Genomic DNA, 26,092 nt, shown 5'->3' on the forward strand with positions numbered 1-26,092 from the left:
TCCTTGTGAAGTTTGGATCAATTGCACAATTCTGTACATCACTTTTGTACATGCTAGCTTACAAAATGGTGGGCACCATGTCCATCCATATCTTATGAATTTCCTTTGGTACCAACACTCAAGTGGTGAAAAACAATGCTTTTTGGATGCATGGTATACCATTGTGTATGAATACCTGCAAATGAAGAACCGTTTTTGTACAAGAAGATTTTAGCCATGCAGGCCAGCACACAACATGCAATTTTCCCAGTGTTCTCAGTGCAAGTACTCACATCGCAAAGATGAATGAATTACAGTGCTCTTGTCCTATGAAAGTCTGGTCCTATGAAAGCCTGGATTTATATATCAATAAAGCAGTCACCTCTGCTGACAATAACAACTCTTTACCTGCCATCATGAAACTTGAAACAGGAAGTGGCATGAAAGTCACATTACTTGGAATGTAGTTGTGAGAGCGAATAGCTTCCATAACTGATGTGGATCACACCATGGTTCAGTGGATGCAAGCTCAAGACCACCATTATTAAGGAGAAAATTGACGACTCCTGGGCTCAAAAGCAGCTTTCACACTCCACATACCAAGCTCTCGACCCCTTGTCCGCAAAAAAAACTGAAAATGACCTCTGTAGTAATGATGGTTTGCAGTTTTGTTGAGCGGTTTGGTAATGTAGACCAGGCACAATAGACTGATTAAGCAGTAATTAATAAAGCACAGCCTTAAAAAATGCACACAAGGCATTTGATCTTAGAGCTATAATACTATGTAACAAAGGGTTAGAATGAGAGGAGCATAAATGAATGGACCAAACAAACTTCAAACACTGACTCTTAGAAAAATGCTTACTGAGGTCTATTTGTGAGCCCTCTGAAGAGAAAATTCTCTGTTCCAAAAATCTTTGGCATGCTATGCTTCCTAAATATGTGCATTGTCTAGATAGGGTTATTTCTTTTAGGTTTTGATGATTTACACAAATCTGGCTAAAGATGCATGTTGAACCCTACAACAGAAGGTGTAAAACCTTAATCATTCAAAGTACCATTTAAAATAAACCTTAAGAGAGTAGATACAGCACTATGCAGTAGCCTTAGCAACTGATCAAGGCAGTGAGTGTGTGTTTGTTAAAAAAAAAAAAAAAACTGTATGTGCAATTCATTTATTTTTAATTTGTAAAATGGGAAGATAAATGCCATTTTTTTTCTCTTTCGAATGTCTCCTTGAGGTACCGCTGCTATTAGTAGCCTGGGTGAAGTAGCCTACTGATTTTTAATCTTAACAAATACAATGTTAAATTGCACCACAAGCACATATTATTCCATTAAGACTCAGCCAAACCTGGTGTGCTAGTGGTAGAATCAAGCAAATATACTGCATATGCATACTGGGTGGTAATTATGAATACCTAGGTGCCTCAAGCAGGGTTTGGCAGCAAAGTCAATGCTTAATCCCTGAGATGAAGTCTAGAACAAATTGTCCTTTTTGGGAACACTGCATGGAAGAAACATTTTTTGTAGAAAGACAAAGTAAAAAAAAAAAAGATCACGGACCTCTAAAGGCTATAAAGCATACCACAGTAACTAAAGGCAGAAAATCTTGAGTCGTTTCAGGTGGCAGTATGTCAGAAGAAGAGATGGTAAGAAGCACATTGATGCCTGTCTGCACATTTTGTGAAGGTGGCTGTGTGATGGTGTGACTTCTTGAAATCTTGAAAAAGGCAACCTTAAGAAATCCAGGCTGCAGAATGTTCAGATCCTTTAAATCATGTGGTTGTGAGAAATCCGGCTTCGAAATTTTAGATGGTCAAAATTCAATAACTTCTATTCAAAAATAATTTACTTTAAGAATAATTTTCTCAACTCACCTAAAACCTAAGCGCACAAATGTAGTCTTCACATTAGTAGTGTTAGTCTGTACTGCTCCAGCTCCCCTCTGGCTGGAAACTGTTCTCACCTGCAGATAGTCAGCTTCACCTTTGTTTTGTTGTTATGCATAATATAACAGTCAGTGTTTAAATATGTTGTTGCTTGTTGTGCCCTTGCAAAGTCTTTCATTAGTTAACTCCATTTTTGGAGTTTTGAGTTCCTGGTTTTCATACTTCTGTTCTGTACATTTCCTTGCATTTATTCATAGTATAGTATTTTCTGGCTCTGATCTCTGCTTGCTTATTTGAAAAGTATGGATATAATTAAGGACAATTATATGTATTTTATGGATCAAGTGTAGAAAAAAAAAAAAAAAAAAGCCTACATTAAATAAATAATAAAAAAAAGAATCCACCATGTAGCTTAATAAGTATTGGAAATAATACGGTGTTAGATTCAACCAAACCTGAATTCATGATACTGAAATATAATGCATGTGTAATTTGTTGTTATATAAAGTCTCCACTTACTCCAGGTCTTACAAGTTCAGGATTTAAAAACCAAACAGTAGAAAATTCCGAACCTTATATTCATGTGAAAATTCAACAAAAAAAATCAGGTTCCAATCCTGATGAGTCTGATGTAACTCCATAAATGTTAGCAGTTTAGGATAAAAAGTACTGAAATGAAAGAAAATCCTGTACAATAAGCTGCTATGCATCAGCCAGATTTGATTGGCTTTTTTAATACCTTACTCTGATCCAAATGCCTGTGACAGGCATTGCAGATTCTCTCCCCAGTAATCTCCAAACTCAATTTACTTTTAATACGAATGATGAAATTTTATAGTGCAAGAAAATATGACTCACTGTGGGAGAATAAAGTGACAGAATAATTTCTGATGAGATCTGGGGGTCTATAAAGATTTCTCTCTTACCCTCTTTCTCAATCTCTCTGTCACTATAATAAAATTATTAGCTTCAGGAAATTCTTATAGACTCCCCATGTGCACTTCAAGGGCATAAGGGTCGAACTGAACTGTGCTTAAATGACTTGCCAAAAGCAAGTGCACGTGTAATGTGTAATTCTAATATGGTGCTTTTAGGATCCAATTTGACTATCAGTTATATTTTTTAGCTACCTTTCTAATCAGATCAATCAGCCAGGAAAAAAAAAAAGGTTGAGTAGAAGAATCCCTCATCTCTCCATTTGTCATTTCTTTAAGAAATGTTCTTAACAGGCCACAATCATTGAAACTTATGAGAGATTTAAACAAACAATTCAGCTAAGCCTCTGCAGAGAAATAAATTCTAAATTTAAAAGCCGTTTTAAAAGCCACACGGATAGAAAACTACATCTTAAAGCAAATTACTGCTCTGGTTTTCTCACTGCATGTGGCTGAGCCTCCAGCACTTTATTCCTTATAACAGAGAGAAAGCTCACATTTTCCATCTTTATTTGGAATTGGATAGCACCGTTATCTATCAGAGTGTGGAGGGTAACTTTTGAAAAGCTCCTTCTCCCATTTGTCTGAAAGAATAGACAAGATAGAAATCTTGCCAACCAACAGACCTCCAAAAGAAAGATAGCCAGCCCTGCCTTTTTTTAAAGCAGGAGAGCTGCAGGGAACGGGTATTGCCTTCAATACATCAACGAATAACCTTCACTCATTGTTTTGCTTTTGGGGTATTTCTTGTATGTTTCTAATGATTTCACAGTAAGAAACAAGTGTGCTCTTTCTTGACCTTACCTGTCATGCACTGAGCACACACATACATACACACGTTTGCCTTACTATGCTTGTAAGGACCTTCCACTGACATAATTATATTACAACTCTTTTATTCTATGCCTGCATCCCAAACCAAACCCTAACCTCAGTAACCAAAAGGAAACCTTTTTATACATTTGTTTTTTAATAAAAGTTGCATTTTTCTTCATGGGCACCAGCTAAATGTCCCCACAAGGTCAAAACTGTCTGATATTTATGTCTTGCAACATTGTATAAAAAGCATGCCCCCCAACCACACTCTGTCTGTCTGTCTGTCTGTCTGTGTGTGTCTCTCTCTCTCTCGCTCTCTCTGGGCCACACCAGGTGTTTCTCTGTCTGCCCTTGTAGATAGTGAGACTGTGAGCACTGAATCAGTACTTGGTCAGAATCTGTATATGCTTTATACCTCTGACAGTGAAACAGTGCTCTTGCCAATCCATACTCTCTGTTCTAAAGCTGATATCAGTCAAATGTACCAGTCTAATCCCGAATTCTCACATGACGCATTGCAGCTATGACGCAGGAGTGGTTCGTCACAACTGTCCTTTAAATCCAGACACATGTTCCAGCACAGCAGACAATAAAAATGTTGATATCTAGTTATTCATGCATATCATTGCTACACAAATTGTATTGGTTGCACAGTTCTGGCATCTTTGCAGATAATAATTAGAAATAACATTAACAGTATGTAGAAAGTGTGATTGTGTGATTTCAACGGTTATGTGGATTCTTTACACTTCACATATGCAAAAACAGAGATGAAACTTAAACTAAAGACAGCCTGATACATAGGCCTGAGTTTGACGCAGCTGATGTGGTTGAAACATTTGTTAAAAAGTAAGTGTAACTTCTGCATATGACACAATTTTTCTTAAATGCTTCAGACGTGTGTCCAGTATAAATTGGCCTTGACAGTCCCAAGGTTGCAGATGTTCCAGGTAGGTTGTAAAGATGGTCTTAGCCTGCACTTTAAGAAAATCCATCATAATTTTATCATAAAATGTCAGCTTTCTGATATGTGTTCATTTTTTCATTTGCCCACCGTAATCAATCATCAGCTCAACCTCAGAAACAAATGAAGTAAGAGAAAGGTTTTACTATTATAAATAGACTGAGTACACTTTTTGTTTTACTATTCTTATTCAACAATTAATTTAGTACCTGCAAATATAGCAAAGTAAATGAGCATCACTGCCCACCTCTGATGGCAAGATGGAACACTGCTTAGCCAATTATGTTAATTAAATTAAGTCAAGTGTGGAGATGTAAAAATGTCATGCAAGAATGGGGCCTAAAGTAAGTGCAAGGAACAGTAGCACCAGGTCATCTGAAAAGGGCACAACTCTGACGCCCCTTTCCTGTAGGGGGAATCTGGAGATTTTTCCGAAAGGATCTCACTCTCACTAACTCATTAATATAAATGTTGAGTGTTTGACAGAGGCTTCATCACTTTCCTGACTGAAGAATTCAGACACTTGTCACTCATTCTTAACATATTTGTTGCTTATATACATTGAATTAAAGAAGTATTTTTCTCACAGCCACTGTCTACCCATCCTTATTCACCCCTCACTGTTCCATTCTCTCTGTCTCACTCCATTCTCTCATTGCTCCTCTTCTCTTTTTGTTGTACCTCCCACATTCTCAACCTGGCCATAGGAAGCCTCTTATTGCACCTTCTGATGCTTTGCAATTGCCAATTAAAGCTGATGTCAACGTGTCAGTCTCAGCTGATTTCCACTGAGCCATGGCAATCCAAAGCACTTAATGGTGGCAAAAGGAGAAAAAAAGTGAGAAAGCGAGCCAGAGAGAAACACAAAAAGGAGAGATGAGAAGGAGTGGAGAGATCAGAGTCAATTATTGTGAATGCCTTGGTCTTCAGTGTGAAAGGCTTTACTGCATAATTTAATTAATGTACAGAGACGGTTCTCTATAAGACAGAAGGGAGTGGTCAGATATGTGCTCAAGTGACTGTGATTGTATTACTTAACACATAATAAAGTTAGCTAGGACACAACTACTTGATTTCTCCACTGCCTTGAAAGCTTATCTAGCAAATATTAAGCGTCTTCTTAGACCGACATCTTTTTAAGAGGCTGCATTTTATGATATGATGAATTGAATATGTCATGATAATAACAGTCCCAAAAGGGAAGTCTGAAATTGAGAGGTTTATGCAGCCTTCCAATAGTACTAGACATAATCTATTGCCTTTAATTGGCATTTTGAATTAACAAATAGAACAATTACATTTCAGTTCAGGTCTGCTGGATATTTTTTGTGGCACTCACTGATGGCTGGCTATTAGAAGAAGATTTGCACATTATAGGATAATATTAAATGGATCATTTAAAGTCTATAATAATTATTATAATGCTCATCCTGGCCTAGCTGTGGTTGGATAACCCCCTGTAGAGTCATCAAGATGTCAAAGCATAATTCCACTGTATTTTATAAAGTACCCTTCTGAATCCTATCCAAGTCTTTAATATTATCATTAATTCTTAAGCACACTTCGTTTCAGATATATGCATAATTTAACTTCTTACAAAATATGTAATTAGCCTATAGTCCGGGGAAAGGAATGGGTGGTGTGATAAAGAGCTCAGTGAGGAGAACAGCAGGTATGTGTGAGGCTTGAATCATCACAGCCACACTGTCTGACACTTCCATCTGGCAGCATCCACTCTACGAGCTCCCAGTGCTAAAGACAGAAGCACACCCGCACACACACACAGACACACACACACACAGAGGCACACACACATTGTACCTGGCTAACTATATACAGAGTTGAGCAGAATACTCTGAAAAAGTATTGATAGCATTGATTGTATTTAGTTTGTTCCAAGAAAACCATTCAGTGGTGGCTGGTCAATAGGGGGCACTGGGGCGCCGCCCCCTTCAAGTTATCCAGAGAAGAAGTCTACTTAAACATGTTAAACATAAGTTAAATATATATTGCAAAATAATTCTGAAATAAAATTATTCAGTCGTACTATTTGCCTGGTAGTCATGTTAGCATTTATTAAAAAAAAAAAAAAATAAAAACTGTATTTTGATCATATCTGTGTACAGGGCTCCGGCCAAATGAGTGTGTATGTAGGTCCTTAAACTTTTGAAAAGCAAGTGACTTGAAGCTGCTCTCTAATTGGCTTGCTTCAGATTGTCCTCTGGGGTGTGCCCCAGACATTCCCTCTTGTGTTGTTAGCAAATCAAAATTGTTTTTATATTTTTTGACCTCATGTGATTGGACCATTCTTCACAACTCTCTTTCCCGCTACGTTAACAACGTAGAAGTAGGTGCAACATTTCTTCCAGATGAAAGAAAATTCGGTTTTATCTTTACAAAAAAAAAAAAAAACCCTCATAAGACGTTCAAATGAAAAAAAAAATAGGATAAAGGAGTTTGGACCAGATTAACCCAATTTACAAATTCAGCAGCAGTCAAGTGATAATGGAGTTGGCCATTTAGATGAGATGTAAGTCATGCATTTTATTGTTTTCCTTGTTAGCTGTTTCAAAGTCCTGGTACCGGGGGTACGAGACTTAAACATCTTTCTGAAAAATGCAAAAGGCATGAAAGTAGTTGCAGCCACCTTGACAATTCTTATGATGCTACAGTTTTTTGGGAAGCTTCGCTTTGCTGAACATTCAGTCCCACATTACTAACGGTGTGATATTCCGTTTGTTTGTTTGAGTACCAGCTTCCACTGACACCTTTCCCAACTCCCTAAATATTTAATAATAAACATTTGCCCATTCACTTCTACCTTTTCCTTGGCTAGATTTTCAAATTTTAGATTATTTAAAATGAGGCAATATAAATGAAAATGCGAAAAAACAAATAGGATGTTCAAAAATCTGTCTGGAAGTCTATGTATCAAGAAGAACAGAAGGAAGAATGCAGATGCTGGCTTTTTAAAAGTATTTGAACCAAACAACCAGATGGGGAAGGCAGTAAATGTAAAGCATAAACAGGCAGAAGGTGAGTTGATTTGCAAACAGGAAAGCGCTAGGGGAGACTTAATGAAGAAATAAATAGACTAAGTTTAAAATCATAGAAACAGGCATGCAATGAGAGGCTCAATAACGCCACAGACTGGAATCTGGGGCAAGACTTTGCAATGGTTGAGTGTGAGTCTGGGTTATTTCAAGAAATGTGAGAAATTGGAAACGGATGTCCAAGAGCAGGAATGGGTGCAGTACAGAACCCTTTGACCCATCTCCACTGAAAAGCTCACTCCATGAGAAGACATGTAGTTCATCTTGTACTGACTTCGGGATATGGAGCCTGACTAGTACCTAGAGTCTAGGATGTCCACAGCAGAGACCAAACTCCTGGTGCATGAGATATTGCAATTGCCCCCTGCGGTGAAAAGAGATAAGAATGGTCCACATGGTGTATGAAGGAGACCCTTTGTATATCCAGATGAGGGGTGACTCGACCAAAGAATCAACCAAATGGTCCAGGGACTGTGGGATTGGGCAGTGATATGATGCCTCATAAATGTGTCAAGTGATCTTAAAGGGGTGACATATTGGGGCATAAACATTTGACCATCTCTAGACCTAGGGCTTTGGCAAGACCACCATTACTGAGTCAAAAGATTGACCAGTACAAGATTAAGACAGGGCAAAGATAAGGACTAGCTGAGAACAAGTCAAGAAAGAGTCTTAAGGTAATCATGGCCAAGTCAAAAATGAGTCCAAATGAAAGCGAGACCAAGTCAAGATCAGACAGAGATTAAACAGAGATCAAATAGATTGAAACCTATTAAATCCCTTTTTGAGGCCAAGCCTTTAGTTCAATTTCATAAATGATTCTATTGAGAATTGCAGTAGATTCCTGCAGAATCATTCTGGACAGTAAATTTAGAAATATACTTGGATTACAACTAGAAGATTACATGAACATTATTTTTTACAAACTATCGGTCAAGACAAAGACCATATTTTGCAAGACCAAGAATAAATCCCAATAAGTCCTAGACAAGTTAACATCAATACAGATAACATCCCCAAGACCTGGCTCAACCCCTACAGTTATATCTAGACCTCTCTAGTAGATAGCCCTACCCAGACCCCTGGTTCACATGTAGGTGTTTCAGCAGCATATGTCATCAAATTTGTTCTGTTGGATGATTGCAAGTGTGTGCTGGCTTCCTCCCAAGCTCTTTCACTTTTACAAAAGCACTCGTCTACAGTAGGTGGATCAGTGGGAGAAGCATTGCTGTTGATAGCCTTGTACACATTACAAGTTGGGTTGCATGGATGCAAATTCTTTTGTCATGAAACACAGGCAGGAGAAAACAGGGGGAGGTTTGGGTTTTATTAAAAGTAATCAAAGCAGACAAACCAGAAGGAGAAGGCAATAATCATAAAGCAGAAAAAAGTTCAGGCAATCAGTAAACAGATAAACACCTAGGGCTGGGCAATAACATGGTATCGGTATTTACAGACGGTACACCTTTATCGGTAACGACAGAAAAAATGTTTGGTATAATGCTCGATAAAATGTTAACAGGCATAACGTTTGGTTGCATGAACAACCCTCAAGCGTGCACCATCCCTACAAGTGACAAGCAAACAGCCAATAAGGCCGTGGTCACACTAGGTTTTAGTGCTCTCCTGACTTACATTCAAACGCATCCGAAAACAGCAGACCAGAAACACGAGCTAATGCGTAGAATTTTCATACTTTGCTGCATGATGAAAGTTCAAATTTAAAAACTCTGACCTGCGTAATCGTATCACGTGAAGACGTGTGACCAATAGATGATCGCAACGTCACTGTGTGAGCTTTTTATTTTAAAAAAAAGACATTTAAAAATGGATGGGCTAATTTTAGCTGTATTGAGCTGTCCTGTACTTTACAACACAGCTTTGAAAGATTATAAAAACAACTTATGTGTGAAGCGGCGAAAGTTTTGATGGATGATATCCATATCATATCCTGTTCCCGCCCATATTCATAGTGGTGTTCGACAAAAATATGCATGCTTAAAGCCTAGTGTGACCGCGGCATAACAAGTTGCATATCTGAGGGGTTCGGTTGCACCATCAGAACACATGAACACATACGAAAATGAGTTCAGCACCTGCCGAGGAGACTGTGAATAAAAATGGACATGTCAGCTCACCAGTGTGACACTTTTTTTGGTTTCTTTTCGTCTGACCAACATCAGAACACCGTTGTGTGTAAGCTTTACAAAACAAACCCATCCCGGCCAAACAAGCTGCAAGAGACTTGTAGTGCACGTGCAGTGCTCCGAGCATGTACAGTGCGTGTGACTCTGAACAGCGGGCAAAGAAGAAATATGACATTTTACCGCTTTTTGTGTTTTCTGTTAAAATGTCTGCTCTGGGGAGGACAGTGAGTGTCCTCAGAGCAGGAGCTTGGCTCGTCAGACACGGACCTCAGCACAGTGTTATCCGGAAGTAAGTGTTAAAGTGGAAGTTTTATACGAGGCTAGGCTAACTATGCTAACAGGCTGAGCACAAACCAGAGCACCAGGAGTCACGTTCTGCACTATAATGTGATGTTGATCTCCCTTAAAGTTTGCCTTGATTTTTCTACATTTACACTTTTACATTGCACACATTTTGTAACACTTTATTTATTAATTTCAAGAGTTTCTTTAACACTTGTTTATTTAATCTTCATATAAGAGAAGATATCTATTTAAATTCAATTTTGTTTTTGACTGTTAAAACTAAAATTAATTTTTGTTTGGGTAAAGTGGGTAAATTAAAAATACAGTAGTTAAATTCAAACCTATTTTTTCTACCAGTATTTGTTTAAAAATTATTCAAATTTATCAATAATTATTGATACAGAATGATATGGAATATTATATCATGATAATTTTTTTAGCTGTACCGCCCAGCCCTACAAACACCAAGCGAGACTTAAAATGTTTATACATAAAAACAACTGTATGCTGCCTTATCATAAAACTTATCATAGTCTTAATACAGATCCAGTTTTAAATGCTGAATATATAATGCCATTACTTAACCCTGTTAGCCCTTAACCCTCTCTGCTCTGCTCCGTATCATGTCTGACCCTGTGGTCTGACCCCTGCTTCCTAACAAGCTGGGATATGCGGAAAAAGAATTTCACTGTGCTGTAATGTATATGTGACAAATAAAGGCTTCTTCTTCTTCATAACAACCTTGGATATTTATCCATTCGCACACAAAATGGCTAATACTTCATGATACATCGCTGTTAAGTGTAATTCATGCTGTGACCAGTCACTCCTCAGAATCAATCCCTTGGATAAAATTTGCACTGGGACTTGGCAAATATTACCTTTTGATGGAGAGGCTTGTATGCAGTAAAACTGCTCCGTGACCTTAAGAGGAACACAAGTGAAATTCAGCGGAAAATGGATGCATGCAATTTCTAAGCAGCCTTGAACATTGATTAAATGATAATGTCAGCGGTTGTCTTTCAAAATTGCTAGGATCAGCACAGTAGACTGTGGTGTCACTAGAGTTCATGAAGCAGTGATTCTGACTAATGTTTCCACAGTAGAGAAACCAAATCATGTTTGCGTTGATTCGACATGTACACACGTTTCTGTATCAAAATTGGAAATTAATAAAAAGCTCTCTCTGTAGTAAGTTGAAATATTATTTATGATCAATAATAACTACGTTAAAAATGAAGTTTAAAGAGAATATACTGAAACATTTTACTTAAGTGAAAGTATAGATATGTTGAAATCTTAATTAAAATTGAAAGTGTATCCAACAACAAAATGTACGTTTTATAAATGTAGTTAAAAGAAAAGTTTATAACTTATGAAATTAAGTTACTGATATGTTTTCATGTGAAAAGTAACTTATTACAATCTGAAATGGTTGATGATCATATACATGACAAATGCTACGTAGTTTGATAATGAATTAAGAATAAATTAAGATGCTGCCTAGCCAAATATGTTGGAATCATATAGAATATGTTACTAGTCTAAACTGGCATTAGCAAACAGGATAACTTATTTAAATATACCCAGTTAACTTTAGAAATGACCAAAACTTACCTCAACATGACTTTTCAAATTAAATGGAGTTCATGCCTTCTAGAGAGGTAAAGGAGACACCTCATTTTATACAAGTATTTTCTTCCTCCAGCATATTGAAACACTTTTCTCAGTTAGAGCCAGGGGCACTCATCCTCAAGTTCCATACCACAGTCCAGTGGCTTATTCAACTGCACACAGATAGCTATATGCTAAATATAGCTATAATACCTAGAACGCATTACAAAGCCCTACAAATGCAATTAAATCTTGCCTGTAAAATAAAGCAATAATGTTTAATATGGGTTTACTTGGTTAAATATATTCTGATGATCCTTACAGCCACATTTCTATCTAGGGCCATTAAAGTCAAATTAATTTGTGACTACCTTACTACATTTCCAGGCAGGTCTTACAGTTACTAAAAAGCAGGGTGGCGTACAATAGAAAAGTTTAAATTGTAGACAATATTTCTGTACATTTTGTACTATGGTTTCTCAGGGGAGAAAACTACAAATTTATTTAGCTGCAAATATTGGATTATTCTGCTTCCTGCACCATAATACCATAATATACAGTATACTGTAGGACTTAATATGGTTATGTTCTTAAATCTGCATATAAAATATGACTTTCATAAGCTGAGTATTATTATATTGTGCTTTTCATCTCAGAATTGCTGTGTGTATTATCACCTATTCTACGCCAGTTTATCCAAAGTCAAATATTCATTCATTCATTTCCATCTTTATGCATTGTGTGTTTGTTAATCATAAATCTCTGGGTAAAGGCTTTGCAAGCTGGGAAGATATTATATAATCTTGAAACCATATACACAGCCAATATATAGTAAAAGAAAGGGCTGTAATATCTCTTGACAAACGTTTTGTATGTAAGCAGTGCAGGTGGGTCAGTCTATAATATAACTTAATCCTGTTTTCAGGATCAAAAATGTAATAGAAAAACTGCATTTTGAAATTTACCAACTTAAGCCGTACAGAGAACTGTTTCCATTTCCACAACACAGCACAAGAAATGCTGGTTATTGTGCCTAGCCTCAATACGATGCCAATTTTTACTGGATTCGTGTGGTTCACGATAATAGATCTCTTGAGGTGGCATTAAGCCTGGGGATCAACAGGCTGGCTATGATATAGCCAAGGACTAAAGCCTTTAAACAACTACACAGGGAAACTACATCATATGGCAACCCTGTAATATCTTTTTACAGGGGAAAAACAGGCGCATGAGATACAAGTCTGCTTATTAAGGATAAAATATATACAGTACAGAGCAGTTCAATTGCATTATGAAAACTGGACTTAAATTCTTTTTTTTTTTTTCCGTTAAGAGAAAGGTCTGACTTAGTTGTTAATGCAAGCCCAGCTAATTATTCTTCAGTATCAAATAGGGATGCACCGAATGTTCAGCAACCAAAATTATTCGGCCGAAAATAGCAAAAAAAGCACTTTCAGTGTTCGGCCGAATAAGTGAAAAGTCCGAATAAATTTGACCGAACAATGACGTGTTTGATGACGTGCCAAAAAGCCTAGCAACCAGAGTGAGATGCGCGAATTTCACGACCTCCACTTCCGGCAGCGCACTCGGAGAGATGAGGAGGCGCACGCATGCACAAGCTACGTGCACGAGCGCATGCCCTTCGGATGTTGACAACCGTGACATTGTTTACTGTGGACATGTGCGTTTGTTTTGTTTCTGTTCCGGAGTATCCTGTCTCCGTAAGAGAGTAGAGTATGGAAGCAGGTAAAGACGTATTTATTTAAGAGAACATAACATTAACAACGTATCTAACTATATCTACTATAATACTCCGCGAGGTGTACAGGGACGCGAGCGGTATATATCCCCAATATAATCAGCTGTATATAACCGAATATAACCATTTTCTGCACTCTTCTCAATGCACTTTTTAATGCACATTTTTGTTGTAGGCTACAGAGTGTTACATTCTTTCAGCAGTCAGTTATAGCCCTAACATAGGCTACTCAAGGGGGGCTCAAAGATGACCACATCAAAATATTTTTATTTTACTAATTTATTTATTTAAAGTTATATTGTGCCTTGTTGGTAGCCTATGCCTGCTGGAATGAAAAAAAAAAATGTTCCGTGTTAAATAAATATTTTGAAATTGTAGTTTTTGTACTTGATTTTTTTTCTTTGAAAAGCAAGACAAAATAGTAAAAAGCACATTTTGAGTATTTAACTTATGAAATGGTGAAAAAAATGGTAAAATAAATGGAAAAAACGCGAAAAAACGTGTTCGGTATTCGGCCTTTGTCCTTCGGCCAAGTTTTTCATTATATTCGGTTTCGGCTTCGGCCAAGAATTTTCATTTCGGTGCATCCCTAGTATCAAACTGAAAATGCTGCTGGAATTATTTATGTAATAGAAACAGATAATAATTAAGGCCAGGTAACATGCAAATATATGATTTTTTTTTCTTTACCATATCATATTAATACACTAATTAATTTAACTCTGAGTAATTTCATTTTTTGTTCTGATGGTATATCACACCCTGTGGATGGTTATCAAAATATTGATATGTAGTTTTATTAATAAAATGACACTTAAAATTAAAACTATTCAAAAAGGTCTGTGAAATGAAGTGAATGTTGCTCATTGGAAAGCTGTGAAAAATGGCCAATAAACTTCAAATCAATAATAAACAGAATCCAGGAAACAGATCATCTTTCAGCACCAGTCAATTCATCATCTAATGAAATACTTTTACATGGAATACATAACATCATATTTTAAGAAATAAGCTTTTCAATGCTGTTGAATATTATGTGGAAATGCCTCTTTAACTTCTACTTGAAAAATTGTTTATGAGTAGATAATAAATAAATGGCTATATAGAAATAAAGTATTTATATAAATAATTATCAATTTCTTTATTCATATTGTGGAGGTAAAAAGTTATAGATCGTAAAATCTACAAAATGACGATTGGAAATATAATAATTTTTTCCTGTGGCGTCCTGAAAATTATTCAACTAAACATAATTATTAAAGATAAATAATAGTTTGGGGGTTATGGATATGATTTGTGATTTGTATGTATTGTATGTGTCTAGAAATTTGTAAAATCTTGTACAATATTGGTTAATGGTATCACTAACCCTATTTAGCATTAGCTTGCACAGCCATAATAGTCTTTACACATATCATGTATAGCTAAGGTTATCACCTAGTAGAAGTGTCCTGGAACAATCCTAAATACTATTATACCTGAACAAGATGTACAATGTGTTTATAAGTTGCACCTACTAAAATTTGGTTTAACTTTGTATATGCTCTTACCTGGTGTATCTCCAAATGGCTTCTGTGGCTTGGCGGTCACGCCGAGATTAACAGCAGGCTGTGTGGTACTCAGCCTCCTTGGACGGGCAGTAGTGACCACTGCATGAGTCCTTTGTGGGCTGCGTGTGGTCGTGGTAGTTGTAGTAGTGGTAGTAGTGGTGGTGGTGGACTTTGTAGTGGCCGTGGTCTTGGGGATAACTTTCACCTCATCCTCTGCGCCATCATCCGTCCCAGTGGGCCCCCAGTCAATAAATCCTGCCACTGTAGTGGTCCTTCCTTCCTGCGAATAACTATCATAACTATCCCACTTCAACTGCCTGCGTTGTCGCAAAAAGTGCTGCACAATGTCGGCTTTACTCCCCTCCAAAAACTCCAGCGACTCGCCTCCCTCTGAGACAGGGAAACTGGAGGTGCAGTTCTCACAAAGATGACGTTTGTGCCTCTGTGGCCGTGGTTTGGACCCTAACCCCACTCTTCCTCCTACTCCTCCTCCTCGGTGGTCGGGTAATGGTACCGGTTGTGAGACACCACGCTGCCAGGTACCGAGAGTCCTCCAGTGTGGACCACTGGGTATATCCCGGGTGAGAAGACGAGGGCGTAAGCGAGGCAGTGACCGAGGGAGCAGCCTAAGCCCAGTCCCCACTGGAGCACACATGGAGAGATCCATAGTGAGGTGGACAAGGGTGAAGAGGACCCACATTCTGCATCCCAGGAGTCCCAGTGGTCTCAATGCAGCCATGAAACTGGACAGAAGAAGAAAAAGGGCTATGAGTCTAATTGGGGCACCTTGACAACATTTATCCTATACCCTCCAGCATCACCTTGAAGTGAGTAGATGAGAGACAGGATGTTTTAGATGTGTGTATCATTCCACAGGATTAGAAATAGGCTTGTTATAGACGCCCTGTTTTCCTAATGTGGTTTCACAGTCTACTGCTTACTGTTATGCTTCGTTCTGCTCCTTGACTCAGTAATTCTTGCAAATCGAACTCTAATAATTATTCATTTTGTATGTCCCCTTTTCATCACAAAGGTCAGAAAATAGTCACAGTGAAATACTTGTAAGGCTTGTCATCACTTTCCTAATCTCCAGTCTTGTTGTTATTGTTGTTGTTTACCTTGGGATGGAACAGTAGTTAGCTTTACTAGCAAGTTTTTTGTTTTTGTTTTTTTCTATGGAAAATCCACTATATGTGTGTGTGTGTGTGTGTGTGTGTGTGTGTGTGTGTGTGTGTGTGTGGGTGGGTGGGTGGTGGTTTTGGGGCAGGATTGGGGAGGTCTGAGGCATCACAGAATGGCACTAATATGCATTTAACATGACAAAAGCAAAACCGCATGATACAACTTTTCATGCTACAAGTCACCCACATAATGTCTGCATTAGAATATCAAAGCAAATTTAGACCTGCCAATCCCAAGGAGGAATAAAACCTAGCCACAAATGTAATTCTTTTTATCTTTTTACATTTCTATCTATTGTGCATATAGACAGGGTTTTACAGTAACCGGCAGGTGTTTGGAGACAAACAAGCTGCTGCTTATCTGTTTTAGTGAAGATGTAGCCACTAGAAAAGTGTATATGCAGAAAAGTAGAAAAGGTTTACAGTAGAAAAGTTTACTTTTCCTCCATTTCAAAAAGTTTTAGAAAAGTTTTAAACAGGTAAAGAACAATTTATAACAGTTGGAAGATGGTGCTGACACTGCACTTGTTATAAAACCCTATTTTTTATTCACAGTGTCTTCTGTAGACTAACCGATGCATAACATGGATGACTATGCATATTTAATTGCTTTTAGAAAGTATCTATAATTGGGAAATGACGTATTCACTTACCTTTTTCTCCGAAACCCCCACAATAACATAAAATAACTTTGGTTATGTGCCTACACAGGCAATGTCTCAAACCACATAATACTGTACTAGGCTAAAACGTTTTATATATATATATATATATATAATAAATTTTTATATATATATATATATATATATATATATATATATATATATATATATATATATATATATATATATAAACAGCAAAAGATACCACTAGTTATAAAGTTAAATATGCTATTAAGTATGGTATATGTGATTTGAAATGCCATGTGGGGTCACATGATCACTTGTCATTGGTGGAATATTTGTGAGTATATACAGTGCTCTCCACTAATATTGGCACCCTTGATAAATATGAGCAAAGAAGACTGTGAAAAATTGTCTTTGTTTAACCTTTTGATATTTTGTTGAAGAAATCACATAAATACTCTGCTGTCATGGATATCAAACAATTGCAAGTAAAACACAGGTTAATCAAAAAATATATTTTTTAAATATGTGCAACAATTATTGGCACCCCTATGAATTCATATGACAAAAATATATTTTAATATATTTTATATTCCCATTTATATTTATTTATTTTTTTGTACACCTGGGTGACTAGGAACAGGAAATTGTTCAACCATGACTTCCTGTTTCACAGGGGTATAAATATGAAGTAAAACATAGGCCAAATTCCCTTAGTCATTCATAACAATGATATAGCTGTGATGTGTGGCAATTTCCACCACCAGGGCAATAATTAAGAAGTTCTAGTCAACTGAAAATGTTATGAATCAACCTGGAATTGAACGTGTGTCTATATTGTCTCAACACACTGTGAAGAGTATGGTTCGAGTGGCCAAAAAATCTCCAAGGATCACAGCTGGAGGATTGTAGATCTTAGTTCTGGTTTCAAGAAAAAAGCCTCTAATCTCATCCAAAAACAAACTCAAGCATCGTCAGTTTTCCAGATACTTCTGGAACTTCAAACGGGATCGGGTTCTATGGTCAGATGAAACCAAAATAGAGCTTTTTGGCAATAAACACCAGAGGTGGCTTTGGCACACACAGAGAGGTAACCATTTGAAAAAGTACCTCATGCCCATGGTTAAATATGGTGGTGGCTCTTTAATGTTTTGGGGCTGTTTTTCTGCCAGAGGTCCTGGACATTTTGTTAGGATACATGGCATCATGGATATGAAAACATGATTGCCTCTGCCAGAAAGCTTAAAATGGGCCGTGGTTGGATCTTTTGGCAGGACAATGATCCAAAACATACATCAATATTAACATAAAAATGGATTACTGACCACAAAATTAAGGTCCTGCCATGGCCATTCCAGTCCCCTGACTTGAAACCCATAGAAAACCTGTGGGGTGAACTGAAAAGGAGAGTCCACCAGCATGAACCTCAAAATTTGAAGGATCTGTAGAGATTCTGTATGGAGCAGTGGTCTCAGATCCCTTGCCATATATTCTCCAACCTCATCAGACATTATAGCAAAAGACTCAGAGCTGTTATCTTGACAAAGAGAGGTAGCACAAAGTATTGACTAAAAGTTTGCCAGTAATTGTTGCAAACCTATATTTAATTATTGTTTTTCTATAAATCTGTGTTTTGTTTGCAATTGTTTGATATGCACGAGAGTAGAGTATTTGTGTGATTTTTTTTAACAAAAGATCAAACTGTTAAACAATAAGGACAGTTTTTCACAGCCTCCTTTGCTCATATTTACCAAGGGTGCCAATATTAGTGAAGGGCATTATATATGACAGAAAGAGAGTGGTCAAAGTAACAGTGATAGAACAGAACTACTTCAACAAATGGAATCATTTAGTGTAAAACTGCCAACTGGACAACAGAGCTCAAAACCACACTGTGCGAACTACAACCAGACACCTGCTAACCAGACTTGGGGGGAGGGGGGGGGGACCTATAAAATATTGTATAGAGCCAGTCATAAAATGACACTAAACAGTGAAACTCTTTGAGCTCTGACACTCTGTTAAGTAGCTGCAATCCCAAGGTACTGGTACACTTATACCAGACAAATCCCAAAATATCTTACCCTGGTTTGCTTGTCTGGTTTTTGCTTTGTTTTGTTTTCTAAATAAATAGTAGGGTATATTTTTATGGTGTTCATGCTCTCTATCTATGTCTTTGCCTTAAATATGTCTAGTTTACTTTTGAAGTCTGTTTAGAGTTAAACAGTGTGAGGACATTTAGAGATAAAATCACATATGGCATGGTGTCCTTCAGCTGCTATGATCATTTTAATGACTGGATCTATAATATAGCCTAACAGTAAAATTGGAGGTTTGGCACCATGGCTCAGAGTTGATTTATTTCAAAAGCATTCACAATATCCACTAACAACTCCTGCCTCTGTAGCTGTGACTGTATATTTGAGGAAGCCTGAGTCACTCTAAATGTAGACAAATGTACTGATCAGTGATGTAGCTAATTCATCAAGATGTATCTGTAGACTGTCCTTCAGAAATGGTCAAAGGCTAAAGGAATTAGCAACTCTCACGCACTAGAAGGGGGAAAAAATGGCAGGTTTTCCAGCATCTGAAAACATTAATGTCATTTAGGTAATTCTTGGAAAAAATGGGTTTTCAGTTAAATGTCCGTTTGATAGTTAACTGTGCTCCTGAAGAGGTCTACTTGAAACCTTTTCTTAGAGTAACCCATCAGTCTTAAGGCTCCCTTAAGACAGATAAGAAAATAAACCAAAGAATTCAAGTGTCATTTGGATGTTTAAATGTTCTAGATATTTAAAGAGATCTACTTGAAACCTTCTTCAAGTAGCCCATCTGTTTTACAGCTCAATAGAAGTTCCATTTTATTGGTCCAAACCAATAGCTCTGTGGTCTTTATTGCTCTGTTGCATGCTACTTCAACAATTCAAAAATAATTTTGAATGATCTCACCCCCTGTTATAGCTTCTCAGAAGTTTCCTCCTGGAGTTTTCACCCTTGTGATCACCAGGGTCTACAAAGGGTGCCCCAGTGCCCCTTTGCTCAACAGATCCATTTGATGTTCTAGCCATCTGCCACACCAAGATCAAGCTCACTCAATCAAGAAGCTCATCCAGTGCTCCAGCCCCTCAGAAGTAAGCCCCCTGCAGTTTCACCCGTATGATTATCAGGTGCTGCCAAAGGTTTCGTTGCCTTTTTGTCTTACATGCACTGTTCATGACTCAGCCATCAGCATCATAAAAGGGCTTGCTTGCTTGGCACACCAATCATAAAGCATAAATTCATAAATTCTTCTTTGATATATGTTGATATTCTTGAATTTTGCAGACTTATATCACCCTATACCATGCACCACGTTATCTGTAAGGGAATTTTATAAATGTGTTATGTCCATGCCTGAACTGCACAGGGAGTTGTAATGTTTTGTGTGAAACTGATGAACATACCATGTATCAAGTTCATGATCTACATGTTTTGAACATTGTCCTAAATGAATAATCCATTTAGAGGTGGGAATTAGAATAGCACCCAGGACATCCTTCTAGAGGACTTTCCAAACAGTGCATGACTGTGTGTTTAACAGTTTTATACTGCTGCACAGTAACAAATATGTCCCACAATAATTAACACTAAACCATTTTAACAGTTGATATTGAAACCTGTCCGGAAGGGATGCTTAGGCTCAGACATGCCATCTATAAGATGCCGCTTTTTAATCTCCCAGATGCATATAAGGTATGCAGACGAGTTGTAAATATTGAGCAAGCACTGTGAGCATGACATATAAACCAAGCAGCCTACCAATATAATAGCATAAGGAAAGTCTATTATACTAAGTCTATTATTCACTTACATTTCTGAAAATTATAGTTATATCAGACATATTAAATTAATTCACATAATGGCATGAATCCTGGAAATGGAAAAAAGGTTGGCAATTTTAAAAAAGGGGCTGTATTTTTTTTTTTTTTTGTCATTTGTCTTTTTATGGGCGCAGCATCTCCCTTTTATCTCCTCAAACCTTGAATATCCCATCTATCATTTGCCTTTCCTGTCCATTCTGTATCCTTATTTAACCTTTATAATTGAATACTTGCTTTTTTCTATTATTACATTTTGTGTATTTGTTAATGTTGTGTTTCTCTCATCAAAGAAGCTTTAGTTTTAGCAAATTGACACTACATTTCAGCAAATAAAATTAATTCAGATATTAGATAAATCATTATTTCTTGGAATTAAGAAGATTATCTCAGCCTGGAATATTTATTTCCACTGGACTGGGGCATCATTTATGTTATTAATTATAATAATGTGTGATATTTTAATTGAAAATTTTATCAACCTTTCTTACAATAGAAAGTTTTAGACTGTCTCTCTTTCTATTTATATAGTTATGTATGTATGTATGTATGTATGTATGTATCTGTCTGTCTGTCTATCTATCTATCTATCTATCTATCTATCTGTCACTGTATTGACTCATCTACTCATTTAAAAAAAAGTAGCTGTGAGATTTAAGGTAAGTGAAGTGGGGTATGACCCTGAGTCAACTGCTCATCTGAGAGCTGATAGATCATGCAGGGAATGTAATTCCATTTCAGTTCAATCTGTAAGAACTGCTCCATAACCTGCTTCACTCTCCATGTTTCCGCTCAGTTCCTATATCTTACCTGTGTCGTTTTATCCTAAAGTGGGTAATTATTATCAGGATGAGTCCACTACTTTACATAAGACATGTTTGCATAAGAGATGTTTTACATGAATCGTTAATATTTAATATTTAAAAGCAGTCTGTCGTCTGCTTGGTATTAATACGATGAGCTGAGCAGAGATGGATGCAAACATGTACAAGCTACTGCCGGGGACTGTAATTTCTAATCGGAGGATGTGTGTTTAATAAAATTCAGAATAGGGTATAAATGCCAGGTTTGTTAAATGTACATCAAGTCTGGGTAGTTTTCTTTTTAATGTCTTTCTCTTTTAGACTTTTAGATTTTAGTACTGATCCACAGAAAGTAGTATGTACAAATAATGTGTGCTGATTAGGGATGGGTATTATTAAGGTTTTAACGGTATTACTACTCTTACCGATACTGCGTAATGATCCGGTACTTTAACGGTATTCTTATTGGTACTTTGTGTGGTGTTTTTTTTGTGTGTGTGTGTTTTTTGTTTGTTTTTGTTTTTTATGAAAATAAAACAATTGAGAAGAGAATTAACATTGCTTTATTTTTTTAAAATAAGATTATTATTATACATCTATTTGTAAATGCACCAGTTTGAAGGCATTTTTAAAAATACTCTAAAGAGTTATATATAGGCTATTTGTAAAGTAACTGAAAGTGATGTGCATTTAATAGCCCAAATGTTTACATACTGATTTATTTCTTTATTTGGGATTTTAAAAACAAGTAGAAAATATGTTGAATGCGTAATGTGTTTCACCCAAATGAAATCAACATCATTTCAACGTAAGGTAAGCAAAGCAATTATTGTGATTTTACATTTATTTTAAATGACGTGAACAGCATTGATTCAACATGACTTTAATGAGCAAAAAGATGTTGGATCAATCTCAGACATGAACATTGTTTCGATGCCGCGAGAGACCTCGATTATGCGATGATTATATGTCATCGTTATTTGGTAAGGCTGCTAGCATACAAAACTGACATAGATGGGGCAAACAGACATGAGCTAGCTAGCCAGTCAAAAACTTTGCATTTCTCTGTCTGCACATAATGCACTTTTGAAAGATGCTTTGACAGCTTGCTTGTGTTTCTGCCCTTACAAGCAAAAATCTTGTTGCATTTGTGGCAACGAGCGTTGTCTGCATCAAGTATTGTGAAGTGTAACAACACTTTTGAAGGTATGGTTCTCTTCACCATTGTTACTCTGTGTATTAATTGGGAGCTTTCGTGTTGCGTGTGACAGACGGCCTCCGCGCACGAGAGATCTCACTTCTGGATTGCGAGTAATGAAAATGCAGATGAATGTCTTAATATTATCGCAAATTATAAATGGTTGGTGAGATAAAATGTGCAAGATAACATTTATAATAAATAATAATAAATAAATAAATAGGAAATACATTTATTTAATTTCTCCAGTATTGAAAGCAAAACCGATAAACTTATCGATACTACGGTCTTTCATAATTTAGCACAGGGACCAGTTTAATACCGGGTTTCAGTACTCATCCCTAGTGCTGAAGTATACTAGCAGCATATATTGCAGAAACCATTTCATATAAATGTCACGCCCTCCAGGATTTAGCAATTTTGCAATTGTAGAAATTAACATGAAAACAAGCAAACTGTGCAATATTCAGAGGAGCTTGCAATTTTTCAAAATTACAGCAGATTTTCCACAGATTTGGTCCAAGACGCATCATCACAACGTGCATTCAGCCAAAGCCCTCTTAGATTCACATGCATCCACATTAGTACAGCTAAAAGGTCTCATTTACCAACAAACATCACTGTGAAAGACCGTGCAAAACAATTACGTGCAATTGCAATTTCACCAATTCAAATAGTTTTCCGCAAAAAAAATCACAAAAAATTCTGCAAATTACATCGCAAATTTTGAAAAAAGCCACAGCAAAATCAAGCATTTTAATATATGCAATATAACAATAAATTATTAATAAAGGAGATGTTTGTAAAGAGCGCAAGGTTTGTTATTTTTAATAATGATCCATGACCATGATCATGATGTTGAAATGTTTTAGACGTTTTAGATAAAGCAAACCACTCAAGCTCATGAGGCATAAGGCAGTGTACACCCTGGACGGGGTGCCAATCCATCGCAGGGCACACTCACATATACACTCCCACACCCATTCATACACTACGGACACTTTGGACATGCCAATCAGCCTACCATGCATAGCTTTGGACTGGGGGAGGAAACCGGAGTACCTGGAGGAAACCCCCACAGCACAGGGAGAACACGCAAACTCAGCACACACAGGGCCGTGGCAAGAATCGAACCCCCAACCCTTGAGATGTGAGACCACCGTACAACTATTACAGTATAACTATTAGTGTGAAAATAAAATTAATGATTCTCAGCCAAGTACTAAGAGCTAGAATGTAATCAAGGAGTAAGGTACACCTATATTACATTTACAATCATTTATTTTAAAATAAATGATATTTGCAAGAGTAGTTTTGAACTGTTTTTTTTTTTTTTAAATGTATTGATTTCGCCCATATGAAACTGATGCACACACACTCATGCAAGAATCAGCCAAAATATGAGAATTAATATAACTACAAATAATTGAATAGAAATATGCATCTTTTATACTTGATAACTGAAAAGTTGGGCTACGTTTCAACCTAGGCATTACAATTATGTCAATACCATACAGAAACTGACAATAAAACAGTTTGACATTTTTCCACATAGTGCATAATGTTTTATTACTAATGACCCTGTCCTTATAAAACATTTTATTTTACAAGTTCTCATTTCTGAAACTCTATATCCCCATCCTATTCATGATTACAAATCTTTCTGCTATGTAATAAAAATCAAGATCCTAAACAAGACTAGAGCTGCAACAACTAATAGATAAAATCGATATTAATCGATTACGAAAACCGTTGTCAACGAATCTCATTATCGATTAGTTGGCCTGCATGCAGCACGGGGTACATTTACTTCCCACGTTACTTCTGCTCCGAAAACACACTTCGGAGAGTAAATACTAAAGTCGTGTCCCAAATGACGTACTATACACTTATACTTATTGTAGAGACTACAGTTTACAGACTAATTTGACAATGTTGTGTATTGACACTTTATGTAGAACTTAGACCGTGCCACTGTATTATGAAATAGTATACAATTTACAAGGAGAAATGTTAATACAACCCTTTTGATTTGACTTAAAGATTGAGTAAATAACTAAAACAAGGATGTTCTAGTCCCATGAGAGTTCTAGGTATCTGACCTAATATTGATGTAACACTTCATATACTGACCTCATATTGATGTAACACTGGTACCTTATTAAAAGGGCCAAACTTGATCACTGAGATAATTATAGATAGGTAAAAATCAACTTCAATCTGAGAGTCAATTCAGACTGATTATATTTGCATACAATGTTAAGAAATCACAAAAAATGAAACTCCACCGTTGTTCTATATGATCGATGTTCTTTCTGCCAAGTGTAATTTGAAAATAAAGAATAAAGTAACTAAATTAATAAATAGGCTTGACCGCATAATAAATATAGGTAATGGCTGATTGGTACAGGATAATAGATAATGGCTAATAGTAATGATACATTTGATCAAGCAGAAAGGATAATAAAAAAAACATTAATTTATACATTTGTCCTTGTTATAATCAATAATTGCTCTCAGTTCTTTGTATTATAGCAATTGTGTAATGACAGTCACCATAACACTTACAGCATACAGTACATCAGTGGATCAGGTTAGAAACGTTCTGTAGTTATGACTGTGAGGAAGTCTAGGTGAGACCTTCTAGGTCACTGTGTCTAGTGGGAGACTAGAATTCGTCAATTATGGGTACAGTGCAGTGACCTGTAGGTCTCATATCATTGAACCTGTGAATCACAAAGGACAACAAGGCTGATGTGTGTTTGTTTTATGTATAATGAAAGCCTACGGGGAAGATCTCTGACAGCAAACACTGATAAGATATGAGTGCATGCTTTGCTGATAGCATACACATACTTTTATACACACACACACACACACACACACACACACACACATTTCAAGACATGGGATTATATATGCAAAGTACAAATAGTATGTATATGTATGTAACTATCTATATGTAATACACATTTTCTATCATGGTTGTATTTGTTCAGTCCAAATAATGCATACATATTCATTCACATCACTGGAATGTAAATCTAATCCTAACCTTTACCTCAGTAACTTCAAACAGATGTGTTTTATCCTTACAGGTTTGCAAAAACAAGAACCTAACATTTAAGAAAAAAAAATTAGGCAAGATAAGCGAGATAAGAACAATGTAGGTTATCCCTATTTTATTTGCTTGCTTGTTTGTTTTGTTTTCCTACATAGTCAGGGCATTTTTGTCCTGACAATTCACTAACACAGACACTCAAGCTTCTTGGTCGTCTTAATGGAAAGCAGGATTTGTTCTCAGCCCTGGGGAAGACCGTCAGAGGGAAAGCCCAGCCATCTTACAGTAATTACATCAATAAGTCCCACCAGGACCAGACTGGAAAGGCACACACGTGTGCATGTGTATATATATATATATATATATAGCTGT

General features: G+C 36.7%; 1 protein-coding gene across 2 annotated transcripts in view; it reads right to left on the reverse strand.

The window, feature by feature from the left end:
- The window catches only part of ajap1 (adherens junctions associated protein 1), a 61,997-nt gene that overhangs the window by 19,259 nt on the left and 16,646 nt on the right, over positions 1 to 26,092 (reverse strand). For both annotated transcript variants that reach the window (XR_008385993.1, XM_053625422.1), the window contains exon 2: positions 14,995 to 15,737. Coding sequence is in view for 1 of the 2 variants with exons in the window: in XM_053625422.1 (XP_053481397.1) it covers positions 14,995 to 15,737 (743 nt within the window). In the remaining variant the exon portion in view is untranslated. The remainder of the gene's footprint in view (positions 1 to 14,994; positions 15,738 to 26,092) is intronic.

This window comes from Ictalurus furcatus, chromosome 5 (assembly GCF_023375685.1).
Source record: "Ictalurus furcatus strain D&B chromosome 5, Billie_1.0, whole genome shotgun sequence".
NCBI lineage: Eukaryota > Metazoa > Chordata > Actinopteri > Siluriformes > Ictaluridae > Ictalurus > Ictalurus furcatus.